At 33.6% G+C, this 15,055-nt stretch overlaps 1 protein-coding gene across 1 annotated transcript in view; it reads left to right on the top strand.

Moving 5' to 3' along the window:
• SEMA3A (semaphorin 3A) overlaps positions 1 to 15,055 on the top strand; it is a 161,359-nt gene that overhangs the window by 138,774 nt on the left and 7,530 nt on the right. Inside the window, exons 13-14 of the mRNA XM_030933411.1 lie at positions 322 to 479; positions 4,587 to 4,654. Of these exons, the coding sequence (XP_030789271.1) occupies positions 322 to 479; positions 4,587 to 4,654 (226 nt within the window). The remainder of the gene's footprint in view (positions 1 to 321; positions 480 to 4,586; positions 4,655 to 15,055) is intronic.

The raw sequence follows: 15,055 nt of genomic DNA, 5'->3' as shown, positions 1-15,055 counted from the left end.
AAGGTGAAAAAGCAAACTTGCAAAGACAAAACTGTAGCTTTGAACATTACATTGGTTGGTATATTACTGTCTTCATCTTCCCTTTGTTTTACACTTAATAAAAGACATCTGTTTCAGTCAAATATTTAGAACTTGCTCTTGCTCCATTTTAAACTGCCATCTTGTCTAGAAGGCCTTTAAAGAAATTATCAATAAAGGGACGATTTTTTTAAACCCTTGATTTATCTCTGAGAAGTTATATATAAATAAACTCTTTTTTAAGAGAAAAAGAGATTTAAAAAACAAGATAATTTTTGTCACAACAGTAAATTCTTTCCACAGCAACAACTATATATTGGTTCAACAGCTGGGGTTGCCCAGCTCGCTTTACACCGGTGTGATATTTATGGGAAAGCCTGTGCTGAGTGTTGCCTCGCTCGAGACCCTTACTGTGCTTGGGATGGTTCTTCATGCTCTCGCTATTTTCCCACTGCAAAGAGGTAGGAACAATATTCAAAATAAATGAAATGTTTGCTAGTTATCCTATCTGATTCCAAGTTTGAAATAGCTTTCTTCAAATAAGTGCATCAACTTTTTCTAATGAATAAAAAGATGTGGGGGCTGAGGGAGGGGCTTGTTTTGTTTTTTTCTCTTTTCTTCAAATAGTTAAAACTATCAGAAAAAATGTCACAGAGAAAGTCATGAACAGAATCTAGACTGAGCCTTGTCTCTTTAGACCAAAATACTCTGTTTTCCAAACGTGTTCTTCTATTTCTATCCAGCAACATTCTGTCTCATTTTTAAACTTTAATAAGGCAATTTATGTCTCTGGATGAACAGAAAATGATCAGAGAAAGGAATTTATTTTCCTTTATAATCTTAGGTAATACACAGGTGCCTAATTATAAAAAGTCCAGAATAATTTATTTCTACTTTAAAAAATATTACATTTTAAAATGTGATATATGTAATTTTGATTAACATCCCCAAATACATCTATTTGTTTCAAGAAAATTTAAGTATTATTTTATTATAGTATCACCTTGCATTTGCAGTGTTTGAACTTGAAACATAAAACCATGTAATAAAATATCTGTGCATATGCAATATACATGTATATATGTATATACACACATATACATAATATATGTATACACACACATATACATATATATATATATATATATATATTTTTTTTTTTTTGAGATGGAATCTTGCTCTGTTACCAGGCTGGAGCGCAGTGGCATGATTTCGGCTCACTACAACTTCTGCCTCCCAGGTTCAAGCAATTCTCCTGTCTCATCCTCCCAAGTAGCTGGGACTATAGGCATGCACCACCACGCCCAGCTAATTTTTGTATTTTTAGTAGAGACAGGGTTTCACCATGTTGGCCAGGATGGTCTCGATCTCCTGAGCTCGTGATCCACTCGCCTTCACCTTTGGGAGGGATTACAGGAATTACAGTCGTGTGCCACCGTGCCCAGCATATATATACATATATATCTCTTAAATATTCTTTTGATAATACTTAGAAGTATTTTCTGGACATGATTGAATAAAAGTTGCTAAGATGACTCTTCCTTCATTTGACAAAATAGCTCTTTCAACAGCGTATCCTTTACTACTCAGTAAAAGAAGGATGTCTTTCTCTATCATTATTTAGCAGGGTTTAGGAAATGAGAATGGTGGACGAAATTAACATACAGTATCTCGTTAATATGAGCCCAAAGATTAACAGCATGTATATCAACCTATTGAAACATAAAATGAAAACCAGCTCTATGAAACCTCTGCATTTAGAAGCAATATAATTTGATTTCTTTATTGTTTATTATAGCTATTTTTTTCAAAGAAGTCATGAATGTAGATTTTCATAGCTAATGAGGTATGTCCTATAACATTTGCATCAGCTTGAATATTTGGTAAAATATTTGACCAAAGAAATGGCCCTAATGCCTACTTAAATCTTCTGATTACACACTTTAGATAACATTGACTGAGTGTAGAAAAATCTACAATTTAGTCTGTTACATAATCAGTCCAATGGATTAAAACATAGTATCCTGTTAATAATATTAAATCTATATGCAGTATTATATCATATAATACAATTATTAAACCTTCAACATTCAGAATTGAGGTAACATGTTTGTATTACCTTTATATAACCATTCATTTTGTTGAAATTTCAAATTTAAAATAAAACATTGTGGAGTTAATGTCTGCTGATTAAAGAAACTGTAGGTAATTTGGCCGGGCGCGGTGGCTCAAGCCTGTAATCCCAGCACTTTGGGAGGCCGAGACGGGCGGATCACGAGGTCAGGAGATCGAGACTATCCTGGCTAACACGGTGAAACCCCGTCTCCACTAAAAATACAAAAAAAACTAGCCGGGCGAGGTGGCGGGCGCCTGTAGTCGCAGCTACACCGGAGGCTGAGGCGCGAGAATGGCGTAAACCCGGGAGGCGGAGCTTGCAGTGAGCTGAGATCCTGCCACTGCACTCCAGTCCGGGCGACAGAGCAAGACTCCGTCTCAAAAAAAAAAAAAAAAAAAAAAAAAAAAAAAGGAAACTGTAGGTAATTTAAGAAGTAGTGATATGCAGTATTTACAGCAGTAAAGTTAAATTTTTTAAGATTAAAAATTAATGCTTCTCAAAAACGTTTAACTCTAGGTGGCTTTTATTTTACTTAAAAATGTGGAATTCAGCCTGATGCCATGGCTCACACCTGTAATCCCAGCACTTTGGGAGGCCGAGGCAGGCGGGTCACAATATCACGAGTTTGAGACCAACCTGGCCAGCATGGTGAAACCCTGTCTCTACTAAAAATACAAAAATTAGCCATGTGTGGTGGCGGGTGCCTGTAATCCCAGCTATTTGGGAGGCTGAGACAGAAAAATTGCTTGAACTTGGAGGCAGAGGTTATAGTGAGCTGAGATTGCATCACTGCACACTCCAGCCTGGGTGACAGAGCAAGACTGTCTTGGAAAAAAAAAAAAAAAAAAAAAGTGGAATTCGTGTTTGAACTAAAATGAGTATTATTTCTTCTTCATGAGAAAGTTTATAATATTATCTAATTTAGTAATAATCTATTTGAATTTTAAGCTTTTCTTAAGGAAAGAGATAAAAAGAAAATCATAAACACATCTATAATAAGTTAAAACCTACACGTTATTACATATTTGAAAAGTATTTATTGTATACCTACAATTCAAGATTGAAGGAATTTTCATTAGCACATTTTTGTTATGCCTTACAGATTTTACTTAATCCAATTTCATGAGTGACACTGTCTTTAAAAAGGATGTTTAGAAGCCTCATGATTTATATATTCTTTGTGATGGCATTTTTCAAAAGCATAAATGGCAGTGAAAAATGCTTTCCCAAATGCTTTGTGGTTTGTGTTTCACAAGTTCTCTTGTTGGCTCAATTTTGAAATGTGCAACATCTGTTTGATTGTTTCACTAATTCTACAAATAGAAATCTGTAAATACTTTAGACTTCTAAATTTATGAATACAGTAACAAATTCCATATTTGCAATTCTCAATGGACTTTGTGAGAGCTCTTTTTAGGGATGGTAACTAATTTTGCAGCAAGACAATACCCATTAAAATAGCAGCAGCAAACAGTTGGGCAAGTGTCCCCCAATCTTTTCCAGTCTATTACACATAGCCAGTCTCCATTTTTAGCCTCTTCCTGGAACTTCACATCTTTTTTGCACCACAATGACTAGAGCCTACCTCCTCCTTCCCAGGCAACCATTAGCAAAATGTAGAGAAAGGAAACCCCCGACATGCTGCAGCTCACATGTGATCTGAGGGTAGAATGTAGAAGAAATTGTTTTTTATAAGCAAACTTTGCTTTTCTCTTAAATGTAAGTTCATTTATTCTCTCTTTCATTCCTCTGGCAAGAGGAGGCCTTGCCTTTAAGTTCAACATTTATTGTTGCTTTTATTCACTTCACAGGTAAATTGGTTTGCAATCATAGCTGTATGATCATAAAAGAAACGGTTTTGAAAAAGAACAGGTCGATATAATAACCAAGAAAAGAAATTTTAAAACTAGCTTAAAAATATAATTTCTAGTCTTAATATTATAAAATTCAGCAAAAGTCTATTTAAGGAATTATGTATAAGCATTCAGAGAAAGAGAGCATTCATGCAAATTATAATTTTCAAGCTTATTTCTTCATTAATAATCATAAAAAGTTTAATAGCTTTTATTGAAAAAAATGGATTATTATTTCAAATGTGCTTTTTCCACAGAAGTTAAGCCTTGAGTTTCTAGACATTAGATTGTTACTGATTGACATCTGGTCATGAAAAAGCCATGAATTCTCTGTTATCACTATTTTAAAGACTTTTAATATGTTGTTAGTACATTTGGATCTTGTTTCCCATTTTGATTATCTTGGAGACTGCTCTTACAGGTATAATGAACTGTTTTTTAAAAAAAAATCTTTTAGTTGGATGTAGATTCATCTGTTTCTGTAAGTTCCTAGAGTCTATGATATCTATATTTTTTTAAATTTTTCTTCATTCTTATGACAAATTCCTAAAATGGAAAAATAAGGATACAATATGACCTTTTAAATGCAATTGTTTCAGACGCACAAGACGACAAGATATAAGAAATGGAGACCCACTGACTCACTGTTCCGACTTACAACACCATGGTAAGTCACATTTTTCTTCTTTCAACCTGCTAAGACCAGGCTAAAATCCTAAGTAATAATGCATATTCATGCACATGCAGGCAATGTATTCATCTCTCCCAGAATACTTAAAGAAATGCAGCCGAAGAGAAATAAAATCTTACAGAAAGTAAATCCTAAAGAACACAAAACACTGAATTATGTTTTATTATCATGAATTTTGTTTTATTATGATGATAAATTCAAAATTTTAGATGCTTACAAGGTTTAAAGCTCAACTTTCTTATATTAACAACAAGAAGTCATGTGTAAGTACTTCATTTTGCATATAGTAGCAACCTGAGATGAGTAGGCAATGGAAATGTTCATTAAACTATACCAGAGAAAAAAACTATAGTCTTAAAATATGCCTTACAAATGATTCTTTTCTATGCTCATGATATAAATCTAATATATCATTATTGGGCATTCTAGTCAAGCAGAAGATAATGTGGGTATCTTTACACTGAATTACTAGTTGAGTATTCCCTTACACTGGGCATCTTATACCAAATTCATTTTTTGCTTCCTAAAAGATGTCAAAGCGTATTTAATGTCAAAGTTGCTTAGTAAATGCAGAAACATCAACAACCTTCACTTAAAATGGAGTAAAATTGTAATGATGCCCCACTTTCCATAATTCAAACATTATGCCATATTATTATGGAAAAATAATGAGATTATGCTTCCCTCTGCTGGGGAAACTTATCAATGACAATACTGCTAATGAACATAGTTAAAAATGGCTGAAATGTACAATGTAAACATTGTCACTTAACATAATTATTCTATTAATTTTTTTGATGCCATTTATTCTAAAAGTAGTTAATATTTATCAGTTAACTTTTCTTTGATTTACTAATTCTATGTGTGGAATATTCATGTTTATGAATTTTAAGAAAACATTACCATACATAGCACCCCAGCATACATTCCAAAACTTACTTCCTAAAATTTAGATCCCCCTGTGGCATAAGCTGGATAGGTTGGTATTTGATTTTTGAATGCTCACAGGATTGTTTGGGGAATGCTAATACCAGGAGACAGGTAACCACAAATGAAGCCAGTGTTACGGAACCACTTTGCTTGCAAATTTTCTCACCAGGGACTTTCCTATCTGTGATTACCTTCACTATACATAAGAAAGATACCACAAAACTGGAGTAAATGTTATGACTGTCCCTGCGTTAGTATGGTGCATTTATTGAACACTTTCCTTAAATTTTTTCAAATGGCATATTTCAATCAGATCATAAAATATTTGCTAGTCTTTCATTAATCTATTTCATGGGAAAATATTGAATTATGATCAGCACCATTCCAGCAACGTAGTATTTTGAAATATTAATTCATTACACTAAATAATCTATTTGTCTATATGTGGAGAGTTAATGATAACTACTGGAAGTAAAAGAATCAAGAGAATGTAACTGAATCAATCAGACATTAATCTCCATGTCAAAATGAAACATTATTTTGCTCGCTGTATATTTCTAGGTTTATATCGATACAACATTATGAGTATTGTAGATAACAAATATTTGTTGAATGAATGATCTAAAAATTTCAAGTTATAATCTAGATACTTGTATTGTTACTTTTGTTTTTCAGTAGAGATTTGAACTAATTGCACTTATTGATTTTTGTAAAAAATACCTTATGTCATACATTAACATGTAAGGTTAATATAATGTTATTATTAACACCATTATATTCAAAAACAAAATCTCTCTTAGGAAGCATCATTATGAACTTATCAATTAGCTAATGAATATTGATTATATGCCATCATGTGTAGGACATTATGCTGTTTTGAAAATTGTTAGAGATTATATGCATATATAATCTCAATGGCACATTCGTTTAGTGATCCCTTTACAGATTCAGTTCACATTTCAAAATTATATTAATGCTAGAGTTATGAGTGTAAATATATGTAGGGAAAAATGGACCAAAGGAATTTTTATGAAAAATAAGACTGTGGATACATAAATATTTTTGACTGCTGAATGACTGGGGTTTGAAGAGTGTTTCAGATATTAAAGACATGTTTTGATAAAATTAGAGTGGTTAAAGACTATAAAATTTGGCATATAGAATGGCTTAGCTACAAGAAGTAAGGAGTAAAGCGAGTGTAAATAAATTTCTCTCCTGATTCTTATGTCAGAATGCATACTGGAGAGAGAAAAGAAAGTGCTACTGTTTAATGTTACAGGGTCTTTTGGGGGAGGGTTGTGGTAAACAACTCTAGATGTTTGTGATATTTGGGAGGAAAGGGTAAACTAGCCCAACAAGCCCTGCAGCCATAAAACATTCCTTTTTTGAATGCCTCTTTTTCCCTTGTCTGCTTGTTTTGATAACTTACCACACATAAACCATATACACCATAGATTACACTAAATTTCAAATATTTGGAAACTAAGGCAGGCATTCCCATTTGGCCAGGCTGAGACTTACCATTAGGAATCAGTGATTATTTTGGAATAGTTGACATCAGTATTTGAAAGTAAAATGAGCAAAAATCTGGAACCCAGTCTTATTAAATCATGTATGTTGCCTTGCTAATATCAATTATCTCATTGAATAAAATATATGTGTTCATGTGGAAACATGTAAAAATATGAGATATTTTCAGAGAAAGCTGGTAAACAACATGAAGCCAAATTGCGCACTTCAGGATGATCAGTTCCAGCTGTAATGGTAAACACATTCTGTAACATTCCACAGTTTACACATCCAGAGGTTTTAATAGAGAGACTCTGTTAAATAACTCAGAATTAAGGTGGAAGAAATTTCACTTTAGATGAAACATTTAACACTCACTTGGCACTCTGCTCCCTTATATGTAAAGTGGCCCAAGTGGTGAACTAGGCCAGGTGAAACAGAAAAATCCAGCTACACCTCCTCCTGATCCCAGGATACTCTCCTCTGTTGCTGGTGGCTGGTCACCTAGGGTAGATTTTAGTATCAAATCTTAATATATGTGTGCTGGCAACTCTTGTCTTCCCACTCACACTTCAAACAGGATGCTAAAGAGAAATCTCAGGTTGTTTCCAATCTGTTCCCTTCCCTAAAATAATTGCTGTGTACAAAATTGGAGCTCATCTGACTTTATACTCAAGCAAATGACTGATCAAGGCAATTTACCTATAAACTACTTCCCATTTTCTTTCTCACTAAGAATGGGCTATATCATGATTACATGTCCAGAAAGGAAAAATAAAATTACACCATCAGTACTAATTTTTTTAACTGTACCATCATGTTAGATTTCTGAATCTTTGAAATACTTTATGTCCTATCTTCTAGTCTAATGGTATGACTGAATTTCACTTTCTAATATTTTTGCATGCATGCATTACCTTTCTGACACCTCAGAGTAATATGTCCACAGAATTCAATCTTCTTAATTATCTCCTAAACTGTCCATCTCAATTATATCTTGGTTGGCATCAGAATCATTCTAAAATTTCATAAAATGTCTTTGGCAGTGCCATTTTTATGATCTGCAGAACTGTGAAGTTAGTATTTTGGAGCAGTGCTATTATAGTCTGTGCCTTAGCCTCTTCCAGTGATGAATCTGAGCATTTAGCCCCAAGAGGAGCCTCAAGATTTGATAGATGAGCATGATGTCAGCCTTAAAAATAATTCCTACCTTTAATAAATTATCAAATTTCATCAAATCTCAGATGATATAATATAAAATATACCATTCTTTTATGTACTTTTAAGAAAAAAAGAACTGCTGAAGATGGTCAGTCTGCCAGATGATCCCAGCATCAAACTGGGACACCAAATGACTCAAGACTAGTCTAAAGGAGAAATAAACTCTTATTCAGATGATAATAGCAAGGAAAATTATCTGTTTCAATCATAATCATGTCTGGTTGGAAAGAGATTAAAAAATACTCCTTGAACTACAAGTTGGTATTTATGAAGACTTACTTTCTGAATTCACACAAACAGAAAGGACCCAAATTTCAGACAGAGACTTTAATTTAAAGAGGTATCATGTCAGTAGGATCCCACATGTCTGGCAGAAGTAAGAAAGAATTTCTCCTAGAAGAAAGCAACTTCACCTCAGATCAAGAACAATTGTAAGACACATTCTGATATCAGAGATATTAAAGTATAAAGAAGTGTGCATCTTAGAATCAAATACTTGCAGTATTACCTTCTATGAGTTTTGTAAACCCTGTTTGAATATTTTCACTGGAAATAATCAGTCATCACGATGCTTGTCTTCTGCTTAGGAAAAAAAATCTAATTATTCATATTATATGTGTGCAAGGCAAATGCACAGATAACATGAATAAGAAGAGGTTTGAAATAGCTTACGTATCATTATTTTCCACTGAAGTCTTCAAGTATATCATCAGAGATCACCTGTTCATACACCTACAATTCAACTGTTACAAACTGAGATTTTTTTTTTAAAGTTTGCTGCATTTTTTTTATTCCAAAAGTTATAAGGATCACATATTATTAAAATACAAGATGGTATTTTCATTATTGTTTATGGAAGGTTTCTGCTTCAGTAAATGGGTGTTTTCCATCTCCCATCATATCTCTTGGGGAAAAGTAAATGAAACATTAAAGTCCATGTTTCCTGATTTTTTAAAGTAAACGTTCCTATGGTAATTTTGCTCTGGCATAGAGATTATTTGTGCTTTCTTTTGTAATGCATTTGCTGTAAAATCATGAAAATAAAACATACCAGATGTTCAATATAAACTAAATAAATATTACAGTAGATTATCTTCATATTGGTATTGCTTTTTAAGTAAATGAGTTTCAGCCTGCCCTATACTAAGGAAGCATATTACCCATGACATCACAAGATATTAAGTACAGTGTTCTATGTAACTATTCAAGTGGCTTCAAAGTTATGAAATTTTATTCTCATATTTCAAATTAATGATCTCTGAAAGTAAGATACTGGTGACTCTACCCCCAAAAAATATTTATGAATAATAAAATTAAAGTATGTTGACCCTATGACTGTTTAACTGTTTGTATATATATTCATACCTATATCTATGCATATGTATATTTCTGTGTGTGTATATATATACACATCCATACACATATATACACATATATATAGACACACACATATATGTGTACACACACATATACACACAGATTAGCCAATTTTAGGTTCAAATCCTCAGGAATCTATGGATTCAGGAAAGATTAGAAACTACTTAAACTATAAAATTCTAAATACTATATCCTGGTTAATAATTACTTCCCAGCACCAAAGTAATCTTAATTTAGGGCATAAAACAAAGTAGTTTAAAACTAAAATTTAGCCAGTTGAAAAATTACAAGTTTAAATTTTCTTTAAGGTTTCATTGTCTTTTTGTACTTGGCAAAGTACATCCACTAACTTCATATTTATTGGTCCTATTTCTAGTAAATGGGTTAAGCACAGATGCATGTTCTTAACTACATTTGTTGGTACATGCACACACACATGCCTGCAAACTCACATTGAATATTTACACAGAATCTACTTGGTGAAAATATCATACTAGATATTGGAAAACCATTGTACTAGACATTACCTCGAAAAATAAACAAAATCACTGTTATATACTCCAGTATATAATGTAGACTTTGTTTTATTCGCACTACAATATATGATATTATCAAATAGTTTGTTAGCATTTTTTTTCTTTTTTGTTTTTTGACGGAGTTTTACTCTTGTTGCCCAAGCTGGAGTGCAATAACACAATCTCTGCAAAATTCAACCTTTGCCTCCCAAGTTCAGGCAATTCTCCTGCCTCAGCCTCTCAAGTAGCTGGGATTACAGGCATGCACCACCATGCCCAGCTAATTTTGTATTTTTTTTTTTTTTAGTAGAGATGGAGTTTCACTGGGTTGGTCAGGCTGGTCTCAAACTCCTGACCTCAAGTCATCCATCCTCCTCAGCCTCCCAAAGTGCTGGGGTTACAGGCGTGAACCACCATGCCTGGCCTGTTAGCTATCTTAACACTCAGGTTCAAAATATTCAGGAATGTTAAGAATGAATGAATTTTTTTGTTTTCATTTTACAAATTTTTAAATATTTTATGTCTTCTCAAGAGATATTGACTCATCTTTGAAGTGTTTTCCATCCACTTGAAGTTAATTGTTTTTTTCTATTGATAGAGCATCTATTGTATTTCTGCAGAAAATCATATAGAATCCAATGAGGAAAATCTAAGTAATGCTGCTTATTCTTTAAGTTAGGCATTGTTACAGTATTCTGTGTCACCAGGAGTTTATGGGCAACATTTCCTTTCCTCCTGTTCGTGACCTTTGACACTGAGTATTAGTGAAAGAAATATTAAAATTATAATGAAAACAACTGGAATTTTATTTTGCTTTATGTGGTACAGAAACTAACTGTATTTGTTAAATAACCTAAATAAATATGTAAAATAATTGGCATTCACTTACCCATGTCCTAAATTGTTTTAGTTTTACATTTATTATTTACAAATTAAACTTATAATAAAGTGGAAGAACATCAAAATTGATAACAAATCAAAATTGAATGAATATGATTCACAACCTCATCCATCTCTGTCTTCTCTATAGAACATCAAATTTCCTCAGATTGGTTGCATTATTAACATTTCAATCTTGCGAGACATTTATGGGGTTAAAATGGAGAGTGAATAAATAGAAAGCTGAAATGTGATGCCTTCTGTTTCTGCTATATTGGAAGAAAATCAAATGCTAAATAAGGCCTTTAGCAACATGATATTTCTGGTCAAATGATGGATATTATGACTTTTTTGTTGTTACAAAAGGAAGCAATTTATTTAACTATTTTCTTTCCTCCCATTCTTTCTGGTTTATTAGCTTCATTTCATTTCCATAAATTATCCCACTAAAGGAGGAAATGATTAATTGAAGATTGCTTCCTTAAAAACATTATTTCTTGTCATTAACAGCTGCAACATATTGAAACATTGTGTTATCCAAACACACTGTGGTGCTTTTAAAATAATTTTAATGTTTTGTTGCTCTCAGTTATTTTGTTCTAACCATTCAGATGGTTGAACTCATGGGGAATCACTATGCCAATTTAACAAGGATATCCTTCTTTTCTACTGGCAATTTTCATGACAAAAGTTTGTATTCAAAACAGTTGCTTTCTAAGTGTGAAATTTATTTAAAAATGACTTAAAGTGAGATTGCTTTCTTTCTGGAAGCCCGCAAAATTATCTATTACATGACATCCTTTAGTGTTACAGGTATCCTTGGAGATGTGAGAAGATGTTCATGTGACTTCTCAGTTCTCTTTCTCGTCTTCTTATTCCCTATTTGGAATTTTTGATTTTGGAGTAGACATGATTAGTCATCATCGTCTCCCACCCTCTCTCAAGTCAATTTTTATAACATTATCAAACTTAACAAATTTAGAATATTTGAAATGCTTACATCCTCCAGCAGTTCAATAAAGTATTCCATCATAATCAGAGTTATAAACCCTATTACTTTTTGCTTGATTAAACTTTTATTCATTACTTTTATATAATTGTGATAACTCTGTGTCTTGAGAATGTCAAAGTTACATGAGATTTCAGGTTTTAAATTCAACATGTTACCTGGATTTGCCATTTAGCAAACATCAGCTAAGCGTTTACGATTACCATTCTGCCAGGATTATGAATACACAGTGTGGTGGACGAGGGGAATAAACCAGATTAAAAATAATTGTAACAAATGTAACTACACAAACTCTAAGGAGATAACTAAAGAGAGTTTTTTTTGGCAATATAGAAGAGGAAATATTTTCTTTGATGGTTGCCGGGGAGTAGGATTCACACTGAAGAGTGTAATTTGTCTTCATTTGGATTCTCAATAAAGGATTTTAAGATTTAATTAGCATTGAAACTATCACAACAGCAATAATAATGATGTCACCTGACATGTTTATGACTATTGCTGTGCCCAGATACTGTGCTAATATTTTTGTACAAGAATATTTTAAGAATAACAAAAATAGAAAGGGTTATAAAAGCCTGGTGCAGTGGCTCAGGCCTGTAATCCCAGCACTTTCAGAGGCTGAGTCAGGCAGATCACCTGAGGTCAGGAGTTTGAGACCAGTCTGGCCAACACGGTAAAACCCTATCTCTACTAAAATATAAAAATTAGCCAGGCGTGGTGGCAGGCAGCTGTAATCCCAGCTACTCTGGAGGCTGAGGCAGGAGAATTACTTGAACCTGGGAGGCGGAGGTTGCAGTGAACAGAGATCACACCACTGCACTCCAGCCAGGGTGAGAGAGTGAGACTCTTTCTCAAAAAAAAAGAAAAAAGAAAGAAAGAAAGGGTTATACAAATATTTCACTGTCTAAAATTGCTAAATTACCTATCTAATATATGCAAGATGAGTTGCAATTGTTTGGTAAACATAAGATAAAAATAACAACATCACACACATAGAGCAAGTAGACTGAGAGAGAACAAAGACAGACATGTGGCAAGAATATTTACCAAGAAGTTACAAGGGTAAGACATATGTTTGTCTAACTGCTTTTTGTCAGTCAATGTAGATGGAAGTATGATCACAAAGTTCATTTAAAAATAAAAGAATCTGTTGTCCAAGAGAATCTCAATAATTTCTAGAAAGTAAAACCTGAAAGAAAAATTTCACAAAGGTAAACACAGAGTAAACACGGCAATGCCATCAACATCATATCAAAAATATTGTGACATAAATACAATGAGTAATGGAGAATTGAGAAAGGTCTTACTTAGCATAGGGTGGGAACACCCTGCCAAAACCAATTTAATAAAATCAATTGTCTTTTGTACTTAACATGGTTTGTTCCTTGTAAACTGCTCTCACATCAACTGGTTTAATCCAGAAGGAGATTTTATATCACTCTTATCCTGAATATATAAGATTTGATATCCTTCAGAAAATATGTAATCACCAATATTTCCTCAGTTGAGTTTTTGTTTATATTGGGTAACCATGAATTAAATATTATACTCTCTGAAAAGTACCTAGAGTAGAGCTATACTGTGTATGGCTGCTTGCTTTAATAAAGAATCAAATTGATAGCATGCGGTAGGGAGACTATAGCAAATAATAAAGTAGTATATACTTCAAAATAGCTAGAGGATTTTACATGTCACCACAAAGAAATGATCAATGTTTAAAGTGATGGATATGGTAATTACCCTGATTTGATCATTATACAATGTATACATGTATGGAAAATTACACTGTACCCTATAAATATGTACATATATGTCAATTATAAACAAAACAAAAAGTTAAAATTCACAGTTTTTTTTTTTTTTTTTTTTTTTTTTTTTTTTTTAAGACAGAGTCTTGCTCTGTCACCCAGGCTACACTGCAATGGGGCTATCTCGGCTCACTGCAACCTCCACTTCCCAGGTTCAAGCGCTTCTCCTGCCTCAGATTCCCTAGTAGCTGGGATTGTGGGCACCCGCCATTATGCCCAGCTAATTTTTTGTATTTTTGTAGAAATGGGGTTTCACGATGTTGACCAGGCTGTTCTTGAACCCTAGACCTCAAGTGATCTGTCCACCTCAGCCTTCCAAAGTGCTGGGATTACAGGCATGAGCCACCATGCCCGGCAAAATTGATAATATGTTTGACATCCCAAGAAAAAGTGAAGAACTTAATAAGGTTATAAGAAGAACTGAAATTTATTTGTTTGTACTTTTTTCTGGAGCTGGGGAGAGGAGGAGGTTGGAGGGAGATAAAACACGTTGTTAATGGATTTCTAATGTTTCCTATATTGTACAAAATTTATGCAAGTGGTTGCGGTAGAACAGTCAGGAAATGGAAAGGATATTTATTGAATGCTTTCTAATTATTATTTTAAAATATTGATTAGGTATCTGTTTATAGGATGTCAGGTTAGGGGAAATTAACAGAAAATTTTTTACTTCTGAACACCCAAATATATGGGTGCTTGGCTGAGGTCATTTTGAATAAAAGTTCTGTTCCTAAGTCAGAGGTTGCTGATGGTAGAAACATCCTATGGCAGAAGACTTAATGGAAATAACTGTATCCAATAAAAATTTACTTTTGGCCGGGTGCAGTGGCTCATGCCTGTAATCCCAGCACTTTGGGAGGCCGAGGAGGGCGAATCACCTGAGGTTGGGAGTTTGAGACCAGCCTGACCAACATGGAGAAACCCTGTCTCTACTAAAAATACAAAATTAGCCGCGTGTGGTGGCACATGCCTGTAATCCCAGATACTAGGGAGGCTGAGGCAGGAGAATCGCTTGAACCTGGGAGGCAGAGGTTGTGGTGAGCCGAGATCGTGCCATTGCACTCCAGCCTGGGCAGCAAGAGTGAAACTCCATCTCAAAAAAAAAAAAAAAAAAAAAAAAAAAAAAAAA

The sequence above is a fragment of the Rhinopithecus roxellana genome, chromosome 6 (assembly GCF_007565055.1).
Source record: "Rhinopithecus roxellana isolate Shanxi Qingling chromosome 6, ASM756505v1, whole genome shotgun sequence".
Classification (NCBI taxonomy): domain Eukaryota; kingdom Metazoa; phylum Chordata; class Mammalia; order Primates; family Cercopithecidae; genus Rhinopithecus; species Rhinopithecus roxellana.
The sequence above is the reverse complement of the archived record's forward strand: the minus strand, read 5'-3'. Positions and strand labels throughout refer to the sequence as shown.